Source organism: Phoenix dactylifera, chromosome 3 (genome assembly GCF_009389715.1).
Source record: "Phoenix dactylifera cultivar Barhee BC4 chromosome 3, palm_55x_up_171113_PBpolish2nd_filt_p, whole genome shotgun sequence".
Lineage (NCBI taxonomy): Eukaryota > Viridiplantae > Streptophyta > Magnoliopsida > Arecales > Arecaceae > Phoenix > Phoenix dactylifera.
The window spans coordinates 16,763,200-16,788,779 of NC_052394.1; the positions used below are offsets into that span (position 1 = coordinate 16,763,200).

The window sequence follows — 25,580 nt, forward strand, 5'->3', positions numbered from 1 at the left end:
AAAAAAAAACATTGATAGCATAAAATATAATTAAGCACGGCTTTGGTACGTAATGGGCTATGTTGCAAGGAGATTATTTATCTTCATTGGCTTACAAAAATTTGTACCAAAATTGCATAAGTAATATAATTATTATTTGAAGCTCGTGCACTACAAAAGAAAGGGTATCTCCCGACGCTTTTTTTGGTCTCTCCCGACGCGTATAAGCGTCGGTGAATTGTGGTCTATCCCGACGCTTTTAAGCGTCGTTGTTTTTTAATAATCCGATGGGTCTATCCGTGTTTTTTTAATATTCCGACGCTTAAAAGCGTCGGAATAGACCCATGTTCCCAATATCAATGCCTGTCGACGATACATTTTCGCATGGCTTGTCAGTTGCCCCAGTCACCCACCCGCACCACTATTTTATCATGGTCGCATGCTTCCCTGTCGGACGACGGGCCGCTGAGACATCCGGTTGCATCAAGCATTTGTACTTTTCCCCTTTCTTTGAACCTTTGTTTGAAAGCCTTTCACAAATGAAACTAGAACATAGATTGTTCCCAAGCAATCAAGACAATCGGACAAGCAACAATGTCAAGAATCACAGATAGAATAAGTTTATGCGCTTTTGCGCTTTTTCACCGGTGACTCAAAACTACGAATACAACATGTTTTACGGGACATCATCAAAATAAAATGCCATATTCAGGGCTTCCATCCAGGATCTTGGTTGCACTTAAATTACAAGGGGGGGCATCCAACAGTTAACTGCTGATCTCGAGCCCAGGGGCGTGCAGCGTCCCCATGAGCAGCAAAGGATTAAGTGATAACGCAAAGAATCTCGACTCTGGCTTCTCTGTAAGTTTGAAATCAGTGATCTGGTGATCTGGGTTCCTCTGGGCCATCCCCTGGGAGCCCAAAGATTCGGAGATTACGGTCCATAGAACCAACAGCCATGTATTTTGCATCCGCTCCAAACTTAACGCATGTCACTTTTCCTGGCCATGGAAGACAGCCGATAAAACGTGAGACCGAGCAAAAGAATATATATCGATTGTTAAAATGATTGGCAAAATTTATGATAATAAAAAGCGTATAACGTATCTAGACCTGTGCCTGATAAATCAGCGAGTGTCTTAATCTGATTCCATTCCATCTTTACACTGGCAACTTGGTAGACCCTGCACCAATCCATTTGAAAATAAACCTGATCAATCACCAGAAAGAATTGGATAGAAAAGGCTTTTTGGCAAGTGTGCCCCAGACTCCCATGTTGTGGAAGCATCTGATCATCATCCCTTACATGTAACATAATTCTGAGACAAATTATTCTACAAAGGAGTTTTCCTGAGAAGCATATACCTTACATCCGAACCCGCAATTGCAAGATAGTTTCCACTATAGTCGAATTCCACTGCAAATAACAGCATACTTTCTATGCATTAGTAAAAATGCTTAAACTAATTAGCCCGGGAAGAACTAACATATAGACAAGAGTTCCACATACTACTAAGACAGGAATATGAACACCAGAAATTTAGAATACCATTATCATGTAATTTAGAATACCATTATCATGTAATGCCGGCGGTGAGAGTCCCTCCCACACTCCCTCGTAGCTCTCCAACATCCATACAGGAGCACTCTACCAGAAACATAGATTCAGGGAACTTCAGATTGTACCAGCAATACAACTAGAGAAGCAGAGGGAAGATCCAAAGGAGCAAATGGAAGGTCCAAAATAAGAAATCTTATGAAAATGCAGTACGTATACGATTATAATACAGAATTGTCTTAACCATCCAAACGCCATCAAACTGATGAATCACCAGAAACAATTTTATACAAGATAGCAGCATCAGATATAACAGCCATCTACCACCAGCTTTGGTGCCTTTCTTTCCAAGTGAGAGATGTCGGGTTCAAACCTGAGTGATGGTGAATAACCGCTATATTCTCAAAAGGAATAAAAAAAAAATACAAGCCATCTATCTGAGAAAAGTTAGAAACAAGTTATATATACACACTTCCCCCGCAAGATTAGCTAAATTTCTATTAAAGCTCATGGAACATCCTGCACAAATGCAAGCCATGATAGCTAATGTTACATTGGTGGATGTCCAAACGCATAAAGAATTATCCATGCATAAGATGCTGATGCTGAAGTAAACACTGTAAGTATGAAAACTAAGAAAATCAACAGACGAGCATTTCAATACTCACACTATACAAAAGTCACATTTGGCAAAGCTGTTCAATGTGTAAAGAAATTAGATAAACACATAAAAACCGAAAATATGTAATAAGAAATTAGTCTATGAGCTATGGCATCTGAAGTACCTCAAGAATCCAGCCAACGTATTTGACATTGTTCACATGCTGATTTACATCCAAATCATTCCAATGAGGCTGTAATATTTTAAAAACCAAGGAAATTATATATCATTGCTGAAGAGATACAGCAGATAACATGACAAATAAACTTATTACCATACCCTTAACACCATTCTTAAACTTATTACCATACAGAAATTAATGCATAGGGTCTTTAAAGGATCAAGTTATTGCCAAATAACATTGAAAAGTAGCCAAACTCAGGGATCCGAAGAGCCCTTCTAATGTGATGATCACAAGCCAACAGCCCTTCATGCTGTCATTTGATGGTAATTCTTAAAATTAACAGTCATATGGAATGAAGACTCAAATATCAAACTTGTGGCATCGACCTCTTCTCCCCAAAGACGGAATAGGAGAACCATGAGGGGCAGAAGAGGACGTGGAAGAGCCAAAGGTGCATTCTAAGGAGGCCTTTTCCATAGAAGACCCTTTGGAGCAACAATCTCCCAGTTTCCATGTCGATCCTATCTCAATGTTCTCACCGGAGAGAACGCAATTCCTCTGGGTTAAAAGGAATCATTCCAGCCAATGGACCACCAGGCCCCTCCATGAGGGCATCTCATCCTTTGCCCTAGTAACTACATCAGGAGTGGTAAACCCTCCGTAGAGATTCCCCTTCAATTCGACCTCGGTTCCCCCTACACCCACTTCAATTCGAGTCATATGGACTCGGACCGCTCCTTCTCTCTCCCAAAATGCTTCAGAAATTCGCACTAGCCTTCAAAACCAAAACCATCGAGTTCTTTGCTGAGGAGGAGGAGGAGAGGGAGAGCATCTCCGCCGCCGTCGATCTCGACCCCGCCCCCGAAGAGATCATCACCGGCCAGCGCGTCGTCGTCCTCAAGCCCGATTCTCTCCCCCAAACCCCGAAGCCTGACCCCGAAACCCTAATCCCCGCCCTCTTCGCCACCCTCTCCTCCTTCCAGGCCGCCTACCTCCACCTCCAGACCGCCCACTCCCCCCTCCTGCCTGACGTTGTCCACTCTGCCGACCGCGCCGCGGTCTCCCACCTCCGCCGCCTATCCGACTTGAAGCACTGCTACTTCCAGAACCCTGGCCCTAGCCCTAGGCCGGTTCTTCCCCTCAAATGTCCCATTTGCAGGCTCAGGTGCAGGAGAACCAGAACCTCCTCCGCACCTTCGACGCCGTCGTCAACGAGCTCCAATACGACATCGACAGGAAGGACGCTGAGGCGGAGGAGAATCTTAATCCTATAGGATTTGGTTGACAAGAAGAAAACAAAGAGGAGGAGGAGGAGGAGGAGGAGGAAGAGAAGGAGAATGGGAGGCTTACCTCAGACGGCGGCGAGGTCGACGGCGGCGGAGAAGCGGAATCGTCGATCGCCGATCGGGGCTAGGGATGGGGCTCAACCGAGAGAGGATGACGAGAGGGGGCCGGGCGAGCGTTAAAAACAAGAAGAAAACAAAGAGGAGGAGGAGGAGGAGGAGGAGGAGGAGGAGGAGGAGAATGGGAGGCTTACCTCAGACGGCGGCGAGGTCGACGGCGGCGGAGAAGCGGAATCGGGGCTAGGGATGGGGCTCAACCGAGAGAGTATGAGGAGAGGGGGCCGAGCGAGCGTTAAAAACAAAGAGGAGGAGGAGGAGGTCGACGGCGCGGAGCTAGGGATGTTTTATAACGACGCTTAAAAGCGTCGTTGTTTCTCAATGTTGTAACGACGCTTTAAAGCGTCGTTATTGTTCCAGATCTACCGACGCTAAATCAAAGCGTCGGCAAAGGTTGGCGCTAACCTTTCCCGACGCTTTCCCCTAGCGTCGGGAAAATATGGTCGGCAAAACCCACATTTTCTGTAGTGGTGGTTGGTACAATAGTGTATGATTATGTTTGAAGAGAAATAGTTAGGAGAGAAGAAGAATGTGCCGACATTGGGATTACGCTTATCAAACGATAAATATTAATAAATTAGGAAGGAAGCCATAAGATGATATGGAACCTCTTTTTGTTAACCTTCCTCTTAATTGTCATAACCTGTCTTAAACCCATTTTTAAGCATCTCCTTCAAGACATATATAATTCTCTTCTTTTTAATTTGATCCTTGAAATTAATCACAGTAATCAAGTCTTTTCTTTCTTGACTCTAGTATATATAATTGGTGGCGTGAAAAATTTAGCAACTAAGATTAGGTGGCAAGCCAAAGGAGCATCGTGGAACATGGTGGAGCCTTTATATGTGTGTGATTCACGTTAGGGATGTGTACTGGAGACGATTGACATCACCTACTAAGATTCAATGATGTCACAACATATGTTGAAAGATATATGTTTGGAAGTTTTACTCTTTTTCATCCATCAATCAATTCACGAGTTTCATGCTGAAAGGCATGTGGTTGAAATTCTTATCTTTTATCTCTATCAATCATTTCATGAACTCTATATTCTTTCAATTTTGATAAATAAATCAAGAAATTGCAAATCCTACTAAATTATCCTAGATTTCTGTGTTAGAAATGCCTCAAAAGACTCACACAAGTGAGAAAAAGAAACTATTTATAGTTGGAGTGACCGACACCATCCTGCAATTGGACTTCCTCTCTCCCCTACTCTTTGAAAAACAAACATCACATCATTTGCATATGTAATGTTTTTCCTATAATAAAAGACTTCATTATGTCCCGGAGGCTAGAATTTAGGCTGGAATTGGACAGATTCTTAGAAAATACAAGATAGATGGACCGATAGACCTAATTCCTATATAATTTTCAGCTTAATCTTATGGAAATATCTAAACAGATCCTAAAAAAAAGTTGCATCAGCACTTTTATTTTTATTTTTTGAAGTAGCAAGCACAAATTCCTTATTTCTTTTTCATATTTGTTTTTTGGTTTATCGTAGACAGGTCCATAGACAAGCACAAATAGATAATGCAACGGGAGGAAGAATAGGTTTAAAATTGCCACTACTTATTAGCATGGAGTGTAGCATACAAATGCTTTCGAGCTTCTTGGGTTGACTAACTTCTTTCAAGTAACAACCATTGAACTAAGTTATCAAATATTAATTGTAGAGAGATGTCACATAGCCGAGCATGAATTCTTTATAATGCATAGATTCATAAAACATTGTATTGCACCATGCTCGATGGCCGTTATTAGAAGATAGATGGCTATCATAGATTTTATATATCATATATACATATTGCTGCTAATATCTATTTATTTTTTAATGATAGCTATTTGAGTGCTTGTATCGAAACGGCTAGTTTGAGCTCTAAGCATGGGCTCCTGAGGTCATTATCAAAAAGTGGAGGGGTTTTGGGTACAATGAAGGGGGCCGATGGCTTTTCTGTTCACGAACGAACCTCACGCGGAGAGGCCAAAGCATAGACTACTGAGGTCATTGTCAAAAAGTGGAGGGGTTTTGGGTAAAATGAAGGGGGCCAACGGCTCTTCTGTTCACGAACGAACCCCACGCGGTGTGGGGCTCTCCGCGTGGGAATCGCGTCTTGTGGGACCCACACCGGATTAATTAATTCAATTAATTACATGACTGTTAATGGAAATTAAATCGATAGAATCAAGTTATTAAACTTTAATATGTCGGACGGGGAGTAACGAGCGGACCACCGGTGCGGAATCCCGACACTAAAGTTACCGCGAATAATTAGATCATTGCCGCTTTCTTTTTCGCCCCGTCTCCACTCTGTTTTCTCTTCGCTAAATTACGATATTATCCCTGATTCGTCTTTATTTGCCCGACACCTATCAAAAGCAATGTCATCGAATTTTTAAATGACAAGAATGCCCAAAGAGCACGACAGTCGACCTTAAACTATTAAAATTATTACTAAAGAATTAAAAATTTGTTCCTATTTGAACAAGGCAATATCCCAGCAATCACATTTTTATTTTTTAATATTCAAGCTTTGCATGATGCATCTCCATGCTTCTAGTACTTGAATTTCAGTTATTTATCTTAAATTAAGTATAGAAATTAAGGATTTATTCAATTAATTTTTAGATTTTTTTTTGATTTAATTTCTCTTCCATAAAAAGTGATGTTTATATACTTAATTTATCTTATATATGCATAGATAATATATCATTGAACTCTACTCAACTTGTTAGCATATATTTATGAACTACGAAGGTCATATATAAACTACATATTTAGTGCATTTTATACATTAATTTTTAAAAATTAAGAAAAATTGAGTATTCATGAATACTACATACAACCATTTAAACGAGGAAACCATTTTAAAACTAGATTTAATTGGTAAGTTGATTGATTGGAGTTTTAAATCGGCCAAAAATTAATTAATTAGTTTTAAGAATAAATAACTAGATAATTTTGTGGTAGGGAGCGAAAAATAAACATTTAAGGGGGGGTAATTTCGTCATAACATATTTATCGCATTGAACAACGTCATCACGTCCGGGTGGAGAGCATCAGATGCCGAGCGCGTCCTCGCCGCTATAAAAGCCACCACTAATTTCCCCGAACCAAAAGCCACAAAACGCTCTTCGCCTTCTCTCCACATCTTTAACGCCTAATCTCTCTCGATCTCGATCTCTCGTAGAAGAAGAACGATGGCCGATCAGCTCACCGACGACCAGATCTCCGAGTTCAAGGAGGCCTTCAGCTTGTTCGACAAGGATGGAGACGGTCAGATTCCTTCGATCCTCGTTTGTTTTATCTACTCTCATCATCTTGATTTCTTTTGTGGTTTTGATCTCGTTTTGCTTGAGACCAGGGGTTTTCTTTGGCCAGATCGGGGATCGGTTAGGTTCGAATCGAAATCGTCATAGAGGGCTTCGCTGTTAGATTATTTTGTGGAATCGGATGCTTTTTTTTGGGTGGGGTGGGGTGGGGGGGATAAATAGTCATTGATTTTTTATTCGTTAGTTTGCTTTTTGGATTTTTTTTTTTTGATTGAGTTTTCAATGATCATGATCGGTATTGATCTCTAATTCTTGTATAAATGAATCTGTATTTGGATAATGAGCTTCCAAGTTCATTGAGTATTTGCTAATTGATTGATTTCCATCTTGTTATGATGCGGCAATTATGATGTTTTTTTTCTGATTCTTAGGCTTTATATTGTTGATATTTTATGCGGTCCCGATGATTCAACGAATAGAGCATCATATTGAAAGATTATCACATGTACTTGCTGTTGATTTTATATCTCCGAAGTTTTTTAGACGCGGAAGTTTGTTTCTCCTCTCTGTTAGTGGACGCAAACATTAGCTAGTTCATACGATTTAAAAGCACAAGTTTTTCGACATTCATGTTTCAGTAATTGTGTGCTTCATGCTAGGTAGGCAAGCTAAGGTTTTGTGGTCCTCGATACTTGGAAAGCTATGCAATTGTTTGAATTCATCCTTTTCTTTTCTTTGTTTTTGTGGAAAAAGTTGGGCCACGTCCAACCAATTCATTAAGATAATAAAACAGGAAACCAATTCATTCTTTTTTATTGGATTTATATACAAAAAATATGTCTGTTTCTGAGTAGATATACAACCTTTTGAATCCTTCTAGTTACAGGACTCTGAATGAATGATAATGTGATTGCTGTTACACGATATCAATCTTTAACAGTCAGTTCTGGAGTGATTTGTTCTCATCGTGACTACAGTATCTAAGAGTTGTTTGAAATACAATGAGTTTGATCTAGCCTGTTTGACATGTCTTGGCATGTGTTGGTCAGAAGTGCACCTTCCAGCTCAAATTTGTTCTATCTGTCTTATTTTTATTACCCACTATTTGCGAAACTTGTAAATTGTAGCTTTAGTTTCCATAGCATATTTTTGGTTGTTAAGGTTATTTTGGGAGTACTTGCTACCATCTTATTATATTAAAAGGGAAAGCAGAATTTGCAATGCAAGGTGCAGGATTGAGCACATCGTTGTCCTGAAACTTAGACATCTTGTGAAAAATATACTTTGATGGGGCCATAAACTTTTAAGAAGGTTTTCCTATATTAATAAATGTATAGTCAAAAAGTAATTTGAGTTCTTAGTGGAAGCAATAACGGAAAAAAATTAACAGTTCCCGCTCTTTAGTGGTTGGTGGAGTGTGTTCATGCTAGTTTCTTGCCTCTTACTGGAGATAGATAGTGGGAGTTTGCCTTGAAATGCAGCCCTAAATTTAACCATAGTTTCTCAAAAATTGTTATATCCAATCACCCTATAGGATACATTGACTAATGAAAAGTAGCTTTGATGATATAATAGGGCAAAGCAAAATAAAATGTATTTTTCGTTGCTGACTTACATGCTATGTTTCAATCAATGGAAGCATTGATAATTGATTGGTCATTATATCTATTGTAAATGTTGCATTACTTTTCAAGGATTTAGCGTGTTGACGCGGATCATTTACACTTGTACGCCTAGTAGTTCATTATAAGGAAATTAAGAATATGAAAATAAATGTGTCATATATGTGAGTACACGTATATTAGCTATATTTTTGAAAGTAATTAGGCTGAAAAAGCTCTCATTCTACATTGATTACTTTGTGCATGATTTTATTGCATAGGCAAGGTTCTCTAAAACGTTAAAAGATGTATTTTGCCCAAACATTTAGTTGTTCAATATGTTTTTACTTTTTGGTTTTTAAATTTCTTCAGCTTGGAGTTACTCTGCAAAAAGTAGTTGAAGTCTAAGGCTACATCATTTTGAGTATTAAAACAATTTAGCATTTGGTGTTGTATAATTGAATCTGACTTATGATAGTTCATGTGGTAAGTAGTAGGCTTGGCTATCTTTTGAGGCTTTTGGTGTAGTTCTTTGTATGCATTTACAAATGTTAAGGTACCTGGATTTTACACTCAAATAATTCTTTTTACAATTCTCTCTCTTTCTTTTTTGATTCTCTGCTTTTCCCCCTAATATCTCTATTTTATTTGTGCCATTCCGTGGATCCTCAATGTCGACCATTTGTTAGTTTATGAGCTGGTTTTCTATATGTCTGTGTAGCAGACGGTGCAAGCATATCCTTCTTGAAAGATCATCTTTTCAGCATCCAATTTAGCTTAGGGTGTGCTCTCTGAAAGTAAACTGTAGCAGAAAGTAATCGCATAAACATTAGCTACTTGAACATGGAGTGTGGGATGCTGCTTTTTGCTTTTAAACACTGACTCCATGATCACAAATTTTCTAGTTGGCTCCATGGTTCATCCAAAGTGAAAGCAAGCATGCAGGCGAAGGAAGCCACTATTACACCCAAATTATATTTATTGTGTGGGATCTCAGTATTGCAAATTTATTCTCTTCAAAGAGATATCTGTTTTCAAGATATTTTTTGACACGAAAGTTCAAGATGCAATATTCGGATTACTTCACGAGGTTTAATGCATGATGTTTCAGATGAAGTGTCACTAAAATTGTCATGGAATTTGCTGCCATGTTAATGTAATACTTTTGGGGCATTTGAAGAAGATCTATGCAATTTATTTACATACATCCAACTGTTCGGGATTGCTATTATTTTGATTAATATAGACAAAATAGCATTAGGTTAGACATTCTTGGTTTTTCATTGAATAATTTATTGGACCGTGTTTTCTTTTTCAAATATTTGACATGAAGAGCTCGTAGCAGTCAGATTGGATAAGAAATATGATTATGATTATTTGGTGTCTTGCTCAATTTTAAATATGATTATGCAACCCGAGAATGCGGAATCTGATAATGATTAATTACATTAGCATTTGGAGCTTTATCTTGTTGGTTGTCTATTTACATATGCTTGATGTGTTGTGGCAACGGTAAAGTATATGATCAAGCATATTGTCAATTTTGCGTATGCGGGTACTTGGGTCTGATGTTTTTTCATGCAACTGATTGTGATTCATCATTTTAAAAGCGAGATGAACTATCCAGAGCTTTTTCTCCTAGTGCAACCAGCACATGCAGATTATAGCAATGCGGCTTAGTGCCACACCTTCTTGTTAGATACTTGAAGCTTAACAAACTTGTTGGTTTCTTTATCTTGCATATACTCCCTTTCTCATCATTGATTATTGAAGTAGGTGGTGGTTGCTAATAAGAATCTGCAATTTATGATATAGGAAGATTAGGCAATGACCATCCTCCAACTCCAGAATATTATGCTTATAAATGCTGAAATAAATTTGCAAAGCTGTGAACTTTGCAAGAGTTGGATTTGAGGATTCAATAAGGCGTTGTCAAAGATTTTATATTTGATGCACATTAGAAATATGTTTCTATATTTGATAGATTTTGGTTTAAATTTTGTTTTTGGATCAAGCATCTGCATTGAGTGTGTCTGATTTCATTCTACTTTATTGGATGCTGCTCTATGTGGTCTCTTTCTGCCCTCTGATGGGTATCTTCAAAGCAGAACTTAGGTCAGGTCACCTAAATGTTACAAAAACCATATTTTAGGATGCTAGTAAGTGGTCCAGCCTGATAATAGTATTTGAGTTCTGCTACTGATAGATGATTCATGCCTTGCTCTCTGAGCTGGTATTATTCGCCTGAAAATGCACCAGAAAATGCAGTCCTTTTGTCAGCATCCACACAGTTCTATTTTTTTAGACTTTGCAGCATCATATGTCTTGCTCCATTTTTTAACATTTGCTTGTTTGTCAATTTTAACTGATAATCGTTATTTGGTCATTTGCTGGTTCATCAATTTACATTTGTGCTACATGCTTTTATTTGTTTATTTGTTTACGATGTAGACATGCTGCAAAAATTTCATTTTAGCAATGCTACATTAACTTCTGTTAAAGTTAAGAAAACTGACATGCTTTTGAATATTAGTTGTGCTACGTGCTATTTTGATGTGTTGAATATTGCTGATGGGTATTGAAATTCTACAGGCTGCATCACAACCAAGGAGCTGGGAACTGTTATGAGATCACTGGGGCAGAATCCTACCGAGGCAGAGCTTCAAGACATGATCAACGAGGTAGATGCAGATGGAAATGGTACAATAGACTTCCCAGAGTTCCTTAACCTGATGGCTCGCAAGATGAAGGACACCGATTCAGAGGAGGAGCTAAAGGAGGCGTTCCGAGTTTTTGACAAGGACCAAAATGGGTTCATCTCAGCTGCTGAGCTTCGCCATGTCATGACCAACCTCGGGGAGAAGCTTACTGATGAGGAGGTCGATGAGATGATCCGCGAGGCTGATGTTGATGGTGATGGCCAGATCAACTACGAAGAGTTTGTCAAAGTCATGATGGCCAAGTGAGAAATCCCCACTAAAAACCTTTTTTATGAAAAAGCAGAACATTCATGGCAGATAAGTAGTATTATGTGATTCCCTTCATTCCCTGTTTTGTAGGTAGTAGTATTTATTTGGTTTAGTTGTAGTTGTGGAAAGTAAAAAGAACCTGGGGTACCGTCTTCTGGCTTGGGTGGTTTGTCTTGCACTGTGTGTGTTTCTGTGAATTTCTGTTTCCTCTTCGTGTCATCGTCTTCAGAGCTTGGGCTTGGATCTTGATGCAGGATCCCCTTTTTTTTCTATTTTTCAAGTTATTGCAAAACTAGCTACATGGTGCCATCTTCAATGACTCAAATTTCATTGAAATCATTTTTTAACCCTTGTACCGTTTGCGTCCTTCTTTTCAATTGATGCATGGCTTTTATCATTTGATCCTGGAAACTGTTGCATGGATTAGTTACAGTGTCTGTCTAAACTTAAATGACGATGTTTCTTCCCCCACTGCCTTATATCCTGCATGGATGATCTTAGCCATGCTTCTTGGCCTCATGCCCTAAACCTCTAAGGGTCCATCCCATCCATATTCTAAATTGACTTCTCTTTCACACTTCAGAGCAAGCCAAACTCAAACGGGTTCGCCGGTTCATCTCTTAGGCCTATAAGCACGCGGATACCAAGGTTTCCGTTCGATAGTTGCTCCATTCAGAGCCTACTGAGTTAGGCTTGTCATTTTTATTTGAGCATCCTTAGTATCTGGATTTAATAGTCTGTAGCTGTTTGCATTCAAGTCTGGCGTGAGTGTGGAAGTTTCTGTTGTCCTGTTGCTTGATGTTCTATGGATGTTATATTTCTGATAAATATTGGTTGGATGCCCTGCTATGTATGTCTAATCCCAAATTCGGCTTTACGCTTCCTCTTTAATTTAAATGAACGGTATTGGGAATCTCTGGATAATTTCGCCCTTTTTCTAAACCAGCGCAAGAGAATAAAATTCGAGAGCCCAAGTTTGCTCATCTCTGATTCCTTAAACCTCCTTTTGGATGAGAGATTATAAGGATAGAATTTGATACGTCTATATCCCCTATCTGGTCCAAAATGAAGTGTCCCGTCGCATCACAATCTTGATGGCTTGGATGAGTCGTGTCCGCCTAATGGAGAAATTGATGCTTGGAAAAGGCGTCAGACCTGCCCAAGATAAATAATGCATGAAAAAGACGGTACCATCTCATATTAGTCTCATACATACCCAATAAAAAGTGATGCCCCGGTAAGTCACATTAACTAGGGTAGGGTGGAAATAGAGGTCTATGCTGTGCGCTACGTGGACCTTTTTAGGGCCCATCCGCTGTGCTGGTGTGGTCCTGGCTCGACGAGTAGGGCCTCTCGGCGCTTGCTGAGATTTTTTATGGATGTGCCCTTAAAAGGTCCGAGATTGTGATGGGCCGATGCACCCAAAAAAAAAGGTCCGAAATTCCAAAAGGTCCAATTGTCATGGAGTCCAATATGGGAGGATTCTCTGTCGTCACTAGCACTATATGGAAGAATATTAGGTAGACCAAATCTGCCTTCGGTCTAGAATAAAATCATCGATATATATATATGTCACGTCATGCGCTAGGCGGTGACAAGGAGATTCACAGAGAAGCCACTCTCCAGATTAATGGTGGACTTGCACGGTTACACTCTGCATGCACAAAGACGTTAGAGGATTCAAAAGAAGGCTCGATAAACCATTTGGAAACTTTTGCAGGAAGCGGCAAAAGAGGATACAAGAGAAGAGGAGTGGAAGCAAGTCCGAGCCAAGCTCTTCTCCAGAGAAGAAGCGCGGTGGTGGCCGTCGCTCAAAGAACTGCGCCATCCTTTGATAATAATATGATGGGATCTATGTACTGTTGGAGAAACAAGCTTGTAATAACTGGAGGCTTAGTCAAACTACCATAATACAAGGAGAAGCTAAAACTACGGCATGTACACCTTATGTTATTTGTGCATGAAAAAGCTAGCGATGGGTTTATATGCAGTCCTCTTAGCCTTTTTATTTTGGTCCAATGGCATTGGTTCATGTAGGCCTGGCCTCTATAATCTGCCCCATCTACTCGGGTGGGCTGTGTGCCTATACTCATAGCAACAATGCTACTTCCTTATGGTGGAATTTGGAGAAGCAAAAGGTTTAAAATTTGAAAAGGAGTTGCAACCTGGATGAAGTGCCAATTTTGTTTCCGTATGACTGTAATTATCCATGCAATTGAGAATCGTATTCATAACAAAAGAACCAGACGCAGACATTTGCGTTGTGGCCGTAAATCAAAGTTCGTGTAGAGGCTTGGGGAAGATAGAGGGAGTCTTAGTAGTATGATCGTTTTAAAATATCTATTAAAAAAATGCCATTGTTTTGCTGTAAAAAGTTCTCTTCAAATCGATTGATCTCATCTTTCTCGGATGGTATTACTCCTTGTCACTCGGGCAAGAAGGTGGGGGTGGAGAGGCGAGATGGTTTTATCAGTAGAAAGTGAGGATTGGCCTCCTAATCTTATTTAAAAAACAACAACAAGAAGAAGTCTTTCTTAAAAATATTAAAACTCTTTTCCAGCATAGGATTTACAAAAATTTTACTACTTCCAAGAGTATAGGCCAGCAACTTGTTTCTGCATTAAAGTGTCAAATAGGAGAAAGCAATCAGGTGATTAAAATGGTAATGTCCAGATAATCTATAGGGAGTTATTAAGTAGTTTCTCTAGAAAAGAGTTGCTAAATCAAGTTCTCGTGCAGACGAAGAAAGTATGACGGCTATACCAATGGTTGAGACACAATCTAGAGACATTTCAGCTTATATTCTTAAAAATTGAATTTCCTTTACAGATGGAGAGCCTCTTTTACACTTGGTTATGGCAGATTGTAAGAATGGCAACGTACGTCCAATGAGGGATCAAATAAGTCAACAGTTCAGTATTCATACTCACATTTTACAACTAAGAAAATGAAATCAATGAAACAGAAGAGCTGCAGAAAAAGCCGAACAGCTGATTGTAAATGGAGTAATCTCTGGAAATAGAAAGCCTGGGCTCATTTGTTGAAGCAGACTAAAGGTCGTAGACATACACGCCAGCGCCAGAAAAGAGATCTCTTCATATATAAGATCAAACAGTACTCTACATGTATATCAAACTCACGCCTACTTTATGATCTCCACCAACAATACAGAAAAAAAAACAACAAATAAAACAATCAAGCAAGATTTCCCCAAGGCCCAAGATTTACAGTGGCAAAGCGTTTAACAGGAAAAAATTATGCAGGGACACATCAGCCAATTTGAGGACTAGCTGCTGAGAACCTGCTCCAAAAATAAAATAAAATAACCAAGGTGACTAGAAGGTAATGTCTTTTGTTAAGAAAAGGAGCTCTCTCTTTATCTTGGAACTGCCTCATTCAGCAACATTTTCTTGCATATCCTCTTCAGATTTCCAAACAACATCCTTGAGGCTGTTGTAGAGATTCTTATAAAACTGCAGGCACAGAAGGAATTGCAATCAGCCAAACTGCTAAAGAAATTATGCCTAAGAATTTTCTCAAAGTAGTTTTATAGTAAGGACAAGAAAATGTTAGAACTCATATGTAGTGCTTCTAGCTGGAAAAATAGGAGCTCAAATGGAAGTGGAGGGGAATAAGAAAAGACTGAAGGTCCACAAAGTACATGCAGTTTCACAGATTGGAGTGCAGGACATGGGAACAGGTTGAAAATGCTATCAGATAATCCCTGCTTCTAGGCCTTTAGTTCATGACTGATGATTTTGGGGTAATACCACAGTGCGCATGGCAGCCTACGATCTTTTGCTATATTATATCAAATACCATATGATATCTGTTGCATCGCATTTCTCAAGCTAGCCAGTTAGTGCACGTGAAGACAAGAGAGTGTTCATGATACAAGAGTTTATATGTTTAGTAAATCACAATGTTATCCAGGTCAGCTAACCAATCATCAATATTTGATGGTTTAAAATCAAGTCTTTTCTTTAAATTGTTTGATGGAGCACACATGATGGTTCCTTAAATACAAGATGTACTTGTATATATTTCAGAGCGTTAGACCCCTGGAAGCAAACATCACACTAATTTGGCAGCCATGCAATGAATGGGTTGATTCGAGAAAGTCATGTCAGTGTTTACAGATCACTAATTTAAGTTATAAAAAAATCTCTTCATATGTGTTTGAATTTATCAAGTAAAAGACAAGCGACACAAGTGTATGCTAGATTATTAGCATCAGTTTCATGGGTTACTCAGACATTAGCTAGCTCAAAAGTCTGTACTTCTAAGCAGCAACATTGTAACATTGTGGGAAAACATTAACATGAGAAACTGGATAAGAAAAATATAAAAGGTTAACAAATCAAAACTCAGTCACTAAGTTTCAGAGAATGGCATGAATCATGATCTGCTTAAAGGTGTCTATCCATAACCAGACAGCAGCACTGACATCTTACAAATTAGTGCTCTCTAGAACTTTTAGCATGTAAAATCAATCAACATGGGGTGAACTTGATATAAGAAGCATGCTAATCATGCTGTCAAACTGATGATCTAGGATGGAAAAATCCAGTTCTTCCAGCCAATTAGAAGATTCAATCAAACGTCTAGATATTTGTCATAGAAATACAAATGTCTATAATCTTCCTGTTCACCCAGTCAACTACAATAAATCATCTTATCAGTCAAATTTTATGAAAGTACCTTGTGGAATTCTAGAGTATCTCCTTTTGCTTTCCGTACTTCAACCATATGAAGAGAGGGAGCTACTTGAAATACCTGAAATTCATAACACAAGTCTCAGAACAAAAAAATCAACTTACTGCATTTTATCAATTAAATGAAGTATGAATTCAATGATACCTCAGTAGCAACATTGAGATTCCCCTTTCTTCCAGCTTTCACATTTTGCAGCCTCATCTGAAAATAGAAGAGTTACTTAATGAAAAAATTGAGAGGTAAATCTATAATGTTGCCTCTAGGTCCTCTACCAAGAAGGTTGCCACAGACCATCTAATATGTTTATAAGAGTGGTCTAGGATTTAAAAGTTATAGCACTCCACAATCCTGCACGACCTACCTTGTAATTTTTCTTGTGAACATCAAAGCCCAGTGGTTTTGCAGCTTCTTCAATCTTCTTAATGATTTCATTGGCTGGGCACTTCGATGTAAATCTGGTTTCTCTCTTGAATTCCTGTCACAGGTGAGTGGATAATTTAGGATCCTAAAGTATAACCATGATGACCAGCAAAACTGATCCCACTTGTAGTAATAATCTGAACCATTCCATACAGGAAAGATGCAATATAAGCATATTAGAGGAAAATTCGCATTTGGATTAAAGTAAAATAAAAATGTTCATAAATAAGCTAAAACACTAGAAACTAATAATATCATATTTTGCATCATATAATTCAAAGAAAAATGGAACAGCATTATTTTATCCCTTGCCTAAACATAGAAATGATAAGACAAACCACAAAAAGTATACAATATTTCAACCTGTTCTATGTCAAACAAATTTCCAAGATTTAGCCCCTTGGACATTGAAATCAGCTCAAATGCATTCATAGTTGTTGGCTGGTCTTCCTTCTCCTCTGTTACATGGTGTTCCTGAAATAACAGTTATCACATGAAGCAAATATCATTTGCACTATAATCACCAAAAGAGATGCTTTTGCTGAAAGAAGAAAAGATCTTTTACTATAACTGCCACTAGAGGTTGTCTGTGACTCACTTCAGAGTCCTTGAAAACAGCATCCACATCATCCAGATTCGCATCATATTTCTCCTCAAAGACTGGTGGCTTATAGCCTTTCTTGAACCATTCGTCCTCCAATATTTCAGGGATTGTTATTCGCTACCATCAGACACAAAAAGTCAAGGTCAACCAAGACGTAATAAATCAAGGTACATTTAACAAATTTTGCTCTTAGAAATTTCAAAGACACAATTTTCTCTCCCAGTATATCACTAAAGTGATCTGCCTACCTTTTTATTTTTGCTTCTTTTATTTTTCTCTGAGCAATCTCAAATGCAACATCATGATTAATAAGAAACAAATTCAAAATAGTCAATCCAGCTCCTGTTGTTCTATCTATTATTTGACATTGTTTGTGATTCTTATCAATTATAAATTAGAAATAGCTTGTTACACTAGTTTATGAATTGAATCACAAAATATCCTCTACTCCATTGAAGGATATCTAAAAGAAATAATTTCTGAATTTGATTCAGAAAAGTAACTTACTGTCATGGGGTTTGGATTGAGGATTCTTGTTAACAGTCTCATGGCACCAAAAGAAAGCCAAGACGGGCATGTAAATTCAGCAGCCGAAATCTGCATGTGTAAAGAACATTTCTTAAAAAAGGATGAGAATGTAAGAGTACATGGAACCCTAAATCCTAAATATAGTGTAATGCTCACTTTCTTATACAAGGTCATAAGATTAGAATCCTCAAAAGGCAAATACCCTGCTAGCAATACAAAAAGAATGACTCCACATGACCATAAGTCTGCAGTTGCCCCATCATAGCCTCTGTCATTGAGGACCTAAACAGATGGAAAACAAATTGTACTTGACATGATTTTAAAAAGAAAAGAAGGTATATTTGCCAATGTTATAATCATAAAACTGCCATTTGCACCTCTGGAGCAACATAGTTTGGAGTTCCACAAGTAGTGTGAAGCAAGCCATCATCCTGAAGGAAACAACATCGACAGTTGAAACTTGATTAATTTCTGAGAAGTGATGATTAATTACAAGTTAATTATATGCATATTTTCTAATTGGTAAAAGGCAAAAAAGAATATCGATCAGAGTTCTAGCATCCTGTTTTGATGGAGTGAGGAATTCAACAATTTTTTTATTGATGCTTAAAGCCACCAAAAATTAGCTACTAGCTCTAGCAATTAGTAAACCTAAAACTTACTTTAGATTTATTAAGTACTAGGATATCAGTCAAATTTTAATTTTAAAAGTTTACGGGAACATAAATAAAGGAAACATTAGGACCTCTTGAGGACTTCTGTTCAGTTGAAATTGTACTCATAGACTTTACGGTAGGTGCTTTAGTGGGGTCAATAATAGTTTAGAGTTCCTTTATTCAAGAAACAATAAACCCATCACAACATTGTCCATGATAATTTCTCAAAAAAAAAAAACATTGTCCGTGATAAACTTTGTGAAAAGGAGCATTATTTGCACGAAAGAGAAATTTCTTTTGTCATTATATAAAGTTTTTTTCAATAAATGCAGGATGGCTGTCTTCAAAAGACATTTGTACACCATGTTAGATAGAGAGAAAAATGTTAAACCTTGGTCCAATGAAATTGTTCATTGGTCCAAGATAAATTTCTTATATACAAAAATTAATTGATAGTGTACAAAAAAGTTTTAGCAGGTTTGCCAAAAAATGCTATATTAATGCCTTGAATCAAGAAGCTTCTGAAATTGTTCATTGCAATACAAACTCATAGAAACATTGGTCAAGAAGCTGTAAAGAACTATTACTATCAAGAACCAATTCCAGAACAAGAACTTTGAGCATGTATAGTTACCCTGACTTGTTGGGATAACGCACTCAATCCAAAATCAGAAACTTTGAGGTTCCCATTGGCATCGAGTAGTAAATTTTCTGGCTGCACAAACATGTTGGAGGATATCAAGATTTAGTTTTCAGCATAAAGGCCTGATGAACTTAAAATAAGAAGGATGTTTAAGGCATCTAAGAATCAAGTAGTTTACCTTTAAGTCACGGTGATACACCCCCCTGCTATGGCAATAATCCACAGCATTAATTAGTTGTTGAAAATACCTTCGTGCTTCATCCTCCCTCATTCGCCCATGGTTAACCTTCAAATTTGAAGTTTTAAGCACTATAAACACTGGAGCTAATAGCAGGAAACATGTCACGATGCACAATAAGAAAGTTTTACATATGCATGAAGGCTTAATGCACATTTCTGTCAGCATGCTAGGACATATTACAACTTCTGAATCAACAAATTCACCCCACATATAATTTCTTTTCAATCAAACATAAATATAGTATGCAGTAAATTTTCACACTTACAATTTTGTCAAAAAGCTCTCCCCCTGTAACATATTCAAGTACAAGGAATATCTTTGTTTTGCTTCCCATAACCTGAACAAAGAAATGAAACTATTGAAGGAAAAAAAGAGCGATGGAAGACAGATATGAACAGAAACTTGTCTTAGTTCTACCTTATTCTTTGATTTTAGAGTTCTAGGTTGTATTTGTCATCAGCTAAAGAATGTGCATGACTAACAAGGCCTCCATTACCATATAGAGTCTATATACAATATTAGCACCAAAATCAGATCTACGTGAATGGATGCACGCATAAAATCTCAATCAGCAATAAGCCGGATCACCACATGGACTGGAAACAACCCACTTTCCTAGTGACTGGATGGCTCTAAACCTATTATCAGATTGACTTTTTTTGAGACTGAACTATTGCTGGAGCACTAATCCTCTTTTCATATTCATTCTTTAATTCAGTCAAGAAGAACTTTAAGCTACTGTTCTGAATTCTGTGCCTCATCGACTTATAATTGTTGTCTTTCTGCATGAAATAGTAGAATTAGTACACTATATTATATCAGTCATCTTTCAATATAGTAGGTTTAGCATAATTTAAAGTTGGGGTGCTTGACATGCTAGACAACAACCATTAGAGTGATAATGATGACAAAATTGCAAATTTGTTAGAAATGTAGATTGTTTGTTGAGGCAGGGTGGTGGATTTTTAATGGACTGATAAGGACATTTCTTTTTAATGAACGCACTTCCTTGGACCTATCTCATTCTAGAAATAATTGTGTATGTATGCGCATATGGCTCAAACTTGTTTTGTCATATGTAATAACGAAATGCTGGCATGCATACATGAACGACTTGCACTTGATACACCTAACTTAAATAGTTTTTCCCCTTCTCCCTTTTGTGGCATTAATCGTAACCTGTTTGCTTCGCTCATGTGATGATATGAGACTGCCAAACTTTAGGTGATCCAAGCGGATCATCAAACTTGATGTGGTCCATTCTGACCACTATGGAGAGGACTGGAAGCAGTCCAGGAGCGAGATCCACTGCATCGGAAAGCTGAAACAAGACCTAATTCAACCGAGTTTACTTTTCTTGTGTGTGAAATTGGATAACTTTTCAAGCTTTTCAACGTGGCGCTATCCTATAAAGCTGTGGCGCATCGAGTGATCAAGGCCAAATTCCATCATTTGGATCTCGAAATAGGCCGATCATGGCACAAATTTCAAAAGATTTTGACTGCGTATTTCTCCCATTCTAGGAAGAATTAGATGAAGGGTCTAAAAAACAAAATCGATGCAGGAGTCAAGATATACCTCCTTTAGAATTTTGGCCTTTTTCATGATGATTTCTATTAATCAAGCCTATTTTGGAAAAGCTATAATCTCTTTTAACTAGAAAAGAGGAATTCAACCCAAATTGTGTAAGGGCAGATTTCATTAGCATAAATAGAGGCTTTGTAACTAAGCTTTATAATTAATTAATTAAAAAAAAAGGAGATCTAAACTCTACTTTCATCATTTTTTTCTATTTTCTATATTTTTTAAAGATTTGAATTGAGTGGGTTGAAGAAATTTCTTCCTTCTCCCTAATTGGATCATTAGGCACCAAAAGAACACCATGGATGCCAAAGGTTTTGAAGATTACCTCATATAGCCGAACAACATTAGGATGCTTTATTAACTTCATGGTGGCAATTTCTCGCTTAATCTGCAAGTAGTTATAAAATTATCCCTTAGTAATTGAGACGGCTTGAGATATATGAAAAGAAAGACATATTTTCAAATCAAATTACCCTTAAAATAATATTTCTACAGATTATAACAAGCCATGAAGAAATTACTATGTGCTTTAGGCAACATTACACTAGGACTCATCTAAAGCCATTGTTAACATGAAAACTTGTATCAGCTAAAGATATTATTCCATGACTTATGTTCTTATCAATATGAGAATGCAAAAATATTTAAAAAATAGCAGAAAGAAAGAGCAAAGCTTAAGGAGAATTCTTATGTGTGTGGATCAAAAGAAAGATGACTCTTGGACTTGGATGATTCAGTTCAAGAAAAATATTGTTTATCAAGTCAAAAATACCCCATTGATAGACAAAGTAACAGTATTGCTGCACATCATAAGCATTGAATATCTATTCTTGCAATATTGCTACATCAATTGCAAACCTAATTTTCCTATAAACTTTAAACATCCATTATTTACAGCATTAAGGTATCATCTTCTTTTCTTTTCTATTTCTCCTTTTTCTTATTTTTATTTTACATTGTAGGGGAGTGTGGTGTGCATGTGCCTGTGAGTGAGGAAAAGCAATTAAGTTTACTTATAGCAGGACAACAAGATTCACTAAGTCATGCAAGTGTACAATTATAAACAAAATGTGGCATCTACACAACCTAATAGCATTCAGTCTCCCTCAATGCATCATTAATTCTAACTTAGGCTTCACTAAAGTGACATAGAATGCACTCAATATGCATATAAGAAACTAGGAAAACAAAACATAAACACAAAGCCTAAATGGAGTGCCAATAATGCTGCAAGAATTACCTGCTCAACCAATTTGTGCTTGAGAACCTTTTCCTTATAGAGAATCTTGATGGCAGCAGGTTCCCCTGTTTCGGAGTTCCTTGCAAACCTGACCTTTGCAAATGTCCCTTCCCCAATTGTCCGCCCGAGTTCATACTTGCCCACACGACGCTTCACTTTGGCTGTACTCATTTTCTGTCTTGTATTTCTGATGTGTTCTCCAGAGAAATCAATAAGTGATCTCAAAATATGCCTTTTCAAATTTATGTGGATACCAGATCTTTTAAGCAAAAGCCACAACACTCAGGCCACAAGAATTTGACCAGATATGATATTTACAAGTGAAATTCCAGATCAAGTCCGAAGAGATTTTTCTTGTCGTAAAATCAGATCTTAGGCTAGCATAACTAGATCAAGTCAATAATTAGGAAATAAACTTGTAACAAAGATCAAAAGAGTCATCTTTCACCAGAGATGCAATATATGAGGAAAAAATTCCATGCAGAAGTGAAATGCCAAAAAAAGAAGAGGCGAAGAAAACGGAATGTCAAAGGACATGAAAGCTCAACAAAACTAAATTTATTAAATTAATGCCTGTGTGATCTGGACCAAGAAAACCCCATTATTATGGTAATCAACAGATGGCAAGTGCAGGTAGTACGAGAAATATGTAAAATTTCCTAGATGTATGCACAAACAAACAAGCAAAGAAACTGCTAATGAAATTGAAATATGACCATACAAATGTTAACTTTACATATATTGATTTTATATATTGACAGAAACCTGTTACAGATTTGTTTTGGGAACTCAAAAGATTTTCCTTTATCACTTCGATAAAATGAGAATTTTAAATGCCAGTAAGCAACATCAGGAACTGAAGTCCAATATATTGCAGTATAATTTTTTTTTAAAAAAAAATGTCTTAAACAACATAACATTGACAACAAAATTGAATTACAAACCACATTGCAAAAACAGAAATAAGAAGAGAAATCAACACAGCACATACAAACAACTAAGCTTGTAGCTGGCACCTGAGACCATAAAAAAAAAAGCCACGATCTCAGACCCCAAAATATAAAGATCAAAAACCTCCGTATAAGTATTTCTAAGCATTCATATCACCGAACAAACAAAGGAAAATCTACGTAACTAGACCTATAGAATGTTCGTAGATAACAAAGACCATGAACCTGAACTATCAAAAAAGAAAAAAAAAGGACTAAATACTTGAATAAAGTATTACGCGATAGAGGATCAAAACAAAATTCAAGAAAGCAGTGAGAACCTTGCATTTCCAAATCTGCCAAATTCACCTCATCACAGAACCTACCTCCAAACTAAAATATATATAAAGAAAAATCAGGATTTTGAGTAAATCACAAACCACAGTCCCTTTAAAAGTGGCAGATATGACTTGTAGATTAAGCTAAAAGCAAGGAATGGAAAATCCACCAGTAACCGAAATAAAAAAGAAGAAGAAGCTGGAGAAAGATACTTCTTTCTGGATATAACAAAAGACCATTAAATAGAAGGACTCAAAGTTTCAGAAACATACTAAACAGTCAAGTCAGAGAGAAGCCTGCAACTTGCAGTACACCAACTGCAACTGACTGCAAGCTCCTAGAAGCTTCCACGCTCAAGGAGGACGACTTGTGATTTAAAAAAAGAAAAAAAGGATAAAACCAACCATCTATTATATTATAATAGAAGAAGTTCATGACCATGACCATAGAGGGCCAGATTCTCAATCACAGTAATCAAAATTCAAAGAAAAAATCCAAAAAAGGGCGGAAAAAGCAATTCAATCCAAACAAAGCTATTCAAATATAAGGAGAAGGTTGTGGCTTACATTACAACAAGCACAAAAGGATAGATTAAAGGTCTCTCTAGCATGAACACGCCATACAAATAACAGTTAGGTAATCAAATCTTCTAACACAGAAGAAACGGAAATTTTCAAACCTTGCAGCTATAATTGACACCCAAAACACTATTTCCCTTTCTTGATGTGCAAAATTCCAAATTTTCAGATCCCACCTTGAAAATCCCTCTAACAACAAAATTCATATGCTAATTACCAAGAAAAAAAATCAAGTTATTGTTCGAAAAAAAAAAAAAGAATCAAGTAAAGCAATATCCAATATATGAGTAAAGGAGCTCAAAAAAAAGAGATCAAGAACCCAACTTTGCAAACCAATCCAGAAGATCTGATCACAAACTGCTCAGAATTCAATTGAAAACAAGAAAAACAAAGAAAAAATTTTAATTTGGTGGCTCCAGGGAAACAACTAACTGATATTTTCTTCCACCTTTTGGCTCTTGGAAGCTGGAGGGGGCCAAAACAGTAAAGCTAGGAGAAGGAAAAGAAGCTGAACATGGGACTGTAAAAAGGATGAGAGTAAGGACTGCATGTGAGGCCAAGACCGTGCAGTGGCCACAAGTAGTTATAGACGCAGAGGAGAAGAGGAGAAGGCTTTGGTGATCTAACCCCATGCAGCTATTTCTCGAGGCCCCACAGCCCCCAAAACTCCACCTCTGCCTCTGCTTAGATAGTGACAAAATGTCTAAACACCCTCTTCTCCTTATCTTCTCTCTGATTTTTACATGGATTTTTACCCAGATTTGGTTTGTAGAGTAACTCTGTAAGTTTCTATATTACATCCTACTTTTTCATTTTTTCGATGCCCTAACTTGGCGTTGGATGGAAAAATATGCAGTCTTCTTCGGATCTATCAGAAGGCTGGCGAAATTGATTTGGATGTTGAAGAGAGAGACAAATGAAAAGAGAGACAACTGAAAAAAGAGACAAATGAAATAAATTTCCATATCTGGTGGACTACAAGTCTTTGTAGTACCAAAGAAACTTCTCTTATTAACTCTGAACCTCAAAGGAGCTTGGAAAGCTTCTATATATATATATATATATATATATATATATATATATATATATATATATATATATATATTCTACCAAAAAAAAAAAGCTTAAGAAGGCAATGGATCAAGATTTCCAAAATACACAAACTTTAACTTGGATCAAGCAGTTGATGATGCCGTTAGGCTTGGAGTAGATTTTGCGCGAGAGCAAGAAAGAGGTGATGTGATCTACTCTTTCCAAAGAGTAAAAAGATTTCTAGTTGGATCATATATGGCAAAACCGATCACAATAAAGCTACCAATGATCGAAAGATCTGATATATTGCCCTTATCAAAAAAAAAAAAAAAAAAAAACTGGCAGTCAAAACATGCGGTGGATGTTAAAAAGAAAACTATATTGTTTAATCTAATAGGAAGATTGAAGAAATAACAACTATTTCATTGATAAAGTAATAATTTAAAGGATCAATTATATAACTTTTTTTAAAGATGTCAGGAAAAAGTACCGGTGGACGGTT

At 37.3% G+C, this 25,580-nt stretch overlaps 3 protein-coding genes across 7 annotated transcripts; 1 reads left to right on the forward strand and 2 right to left on the reverse strand.

Moving 5' to 3' along the window:
* Window positions 1-562: 562 nt before the first annotated feature.
* LOC120110273 (pre-mRNA-processing factor 19 homolog 2-like) lies at window positions 563-3,915 on the reverse strand. Its single transcript, XM_039124781.1, has 6 exons — window positions 3,860-3,915; window positions 2,323-2,391; window positions 1,552-1,627; window positions 1,345-1,396; window positions 1,093-1,163; window positions 563-980 (listed from the first exon to the last, which is right to left on the reverse strand). The coding sequence occupies exons 3-6, from the start codon at window positions 1,610-1,612 to the stop codon at window positions 853-855; spliced, it is 312 nt and encodes a 103-aa protein (XP_038980709.1). The 5' UTR covers window positions 1,613-1,627; window positions 2,323-2,391; window positions 3,860-3,915; the 3' UTR covers window positions 563-852.
* Window positions 3,916-6,772: 2,857 nt separating this feature from the next.
* On the forward strand, window positions 6,773-13,558 carry LOC103722965 (calmodulin-7). The gene is made up of 3 exons (XM_008813727.3): window positions 6,773-7,002; window positions 11,192-11,561; window positions 13,289-13,558. The coding sequence occupies exons 1-3, from the start codon at window positions 6,927-6,929 to the stop codon at window positions 13,401-13,403; spliced, it is 561 nt and encodes a 186-aa protein (XP_008811949.2). The 5' UTR covers window positions 6,773-6,926; the 3' UTR covers window positions 13,404-13,558.
* A 1,076-nt stretch (window positions 13,559-14,634) lies between these two features.
* Window positions 14,635-24,693, reverse strand: LOC103722966 (CBL-interacting protein kinase 32). Of its 5 annotated transcripts, none has more exons than XM_026799917.2 (15): window positions 24,479-24,693; window positions 22,201-22,387; window positions 21,286-21,348; window positions 19,642-19,713; window positions 19,314-19,421; window positions 19,127-19,207; window positions 18,214-18,267; window positions 17,993-18,118; window positions 17,816-17,905; window positions 17,303-17,425; window positions 17,068-17,178; window positions 16,646-16,759; window positions 16,429-16,485; window positions 16,270-16,344; window positions 14,635-15,041 (listed from the first exon to the last, which is right to left on the reverse strand). In XM_026799917.2, exons 1-15 carry the CDS (start codon window positions 24,676-24,678, stop codon window positions 14,961-14,963), a joined length of 1,542 nt encoding a protein of 513 aa, XP_026655718.2. In that variant the 5' UTR covers window positions 24,679-24,693; the 3' UTR covers window positions 14,635-14,960. The 5 variants fall into 5 exon arrangements, with proteins under 5 accessions (XP_026655718.2, XP_008811951.3, XP_026655719.2 ...); XM_008813729.4 differs by having other exon boundaries at window positions 22,201-22,432; XM_026799918.2 differs by having other exon boundaries at window positions 22,201-22,432; window positions 24,370-24,664.
* Window positions 24,694-25,580: the final 887 nt, after the last annotated feature.

Bases quoted from the DNA above. Each gene is read 5' to 3' on its own strand.
- LOC120110273 (XM_039124781.1), bottom strand. From the start codon at position 1,612: ATGTTGGAGAGCTACGAGGGAGTGTGGGAGGGACTCTCACCGCCGGCA. The intron at 1,164-1,344 runs GTATATGCTTCT...GGATTGGTGCAG, and splicing joins ATTGCGGGTTCGGATGTAAG to GGTCTACCAAGTTGCCAGTG. The intron at 981-1,092 runs GTCTAGATACGT...TTCCATGGCCAG, and splicing joins CGCTGATTTATCAGGCACAG to GAAAAGTGACATGCGTTAAG.
- LOC103722965 (XM_008813727.3), top strand. From the start codon at position 6,927: ATGGCCGATCAGCTCACCGACGACCAGATCTCCGAGTTCAAGGAGGCC. The intron at 7,003-11,191 runs GTCAGATTCCTT...GAAATTCTACAG, and splicing joins GTTCGACAAGGATGGAGACG to GCTGCATCACAACCAAGGAG. The intron at 11,562-13,288 runs GTGAGAAATCCC...AAACTTTTGCAG, and splicing joins GTCAAAGTCATGATGGCCAA to GAAGCGGCAAAAGAGGATAC.
- LOC103722966 (XM_008813729.4), bottom strand. From the start codon at position 24,678: ATGGGGTTAGATCACCAAAGCCTTCTCCTCTTCTCCTCTGCGTCTATA. The intron at 22,433-24,478 runs GTTAGTTGTTTC...AAATTTGAAAAG, and splicing joins AAAGGTGGAAGAAAATATCA to GCATATTTTGAGATCACTTA. The intron at 18,268-19,126 runs GTAACTATACAT...TGTTTCCTTCAG, and splicing joins CGTTATCCCAACAAGTCAGG to GATGATGGCTTGCTTCACAC.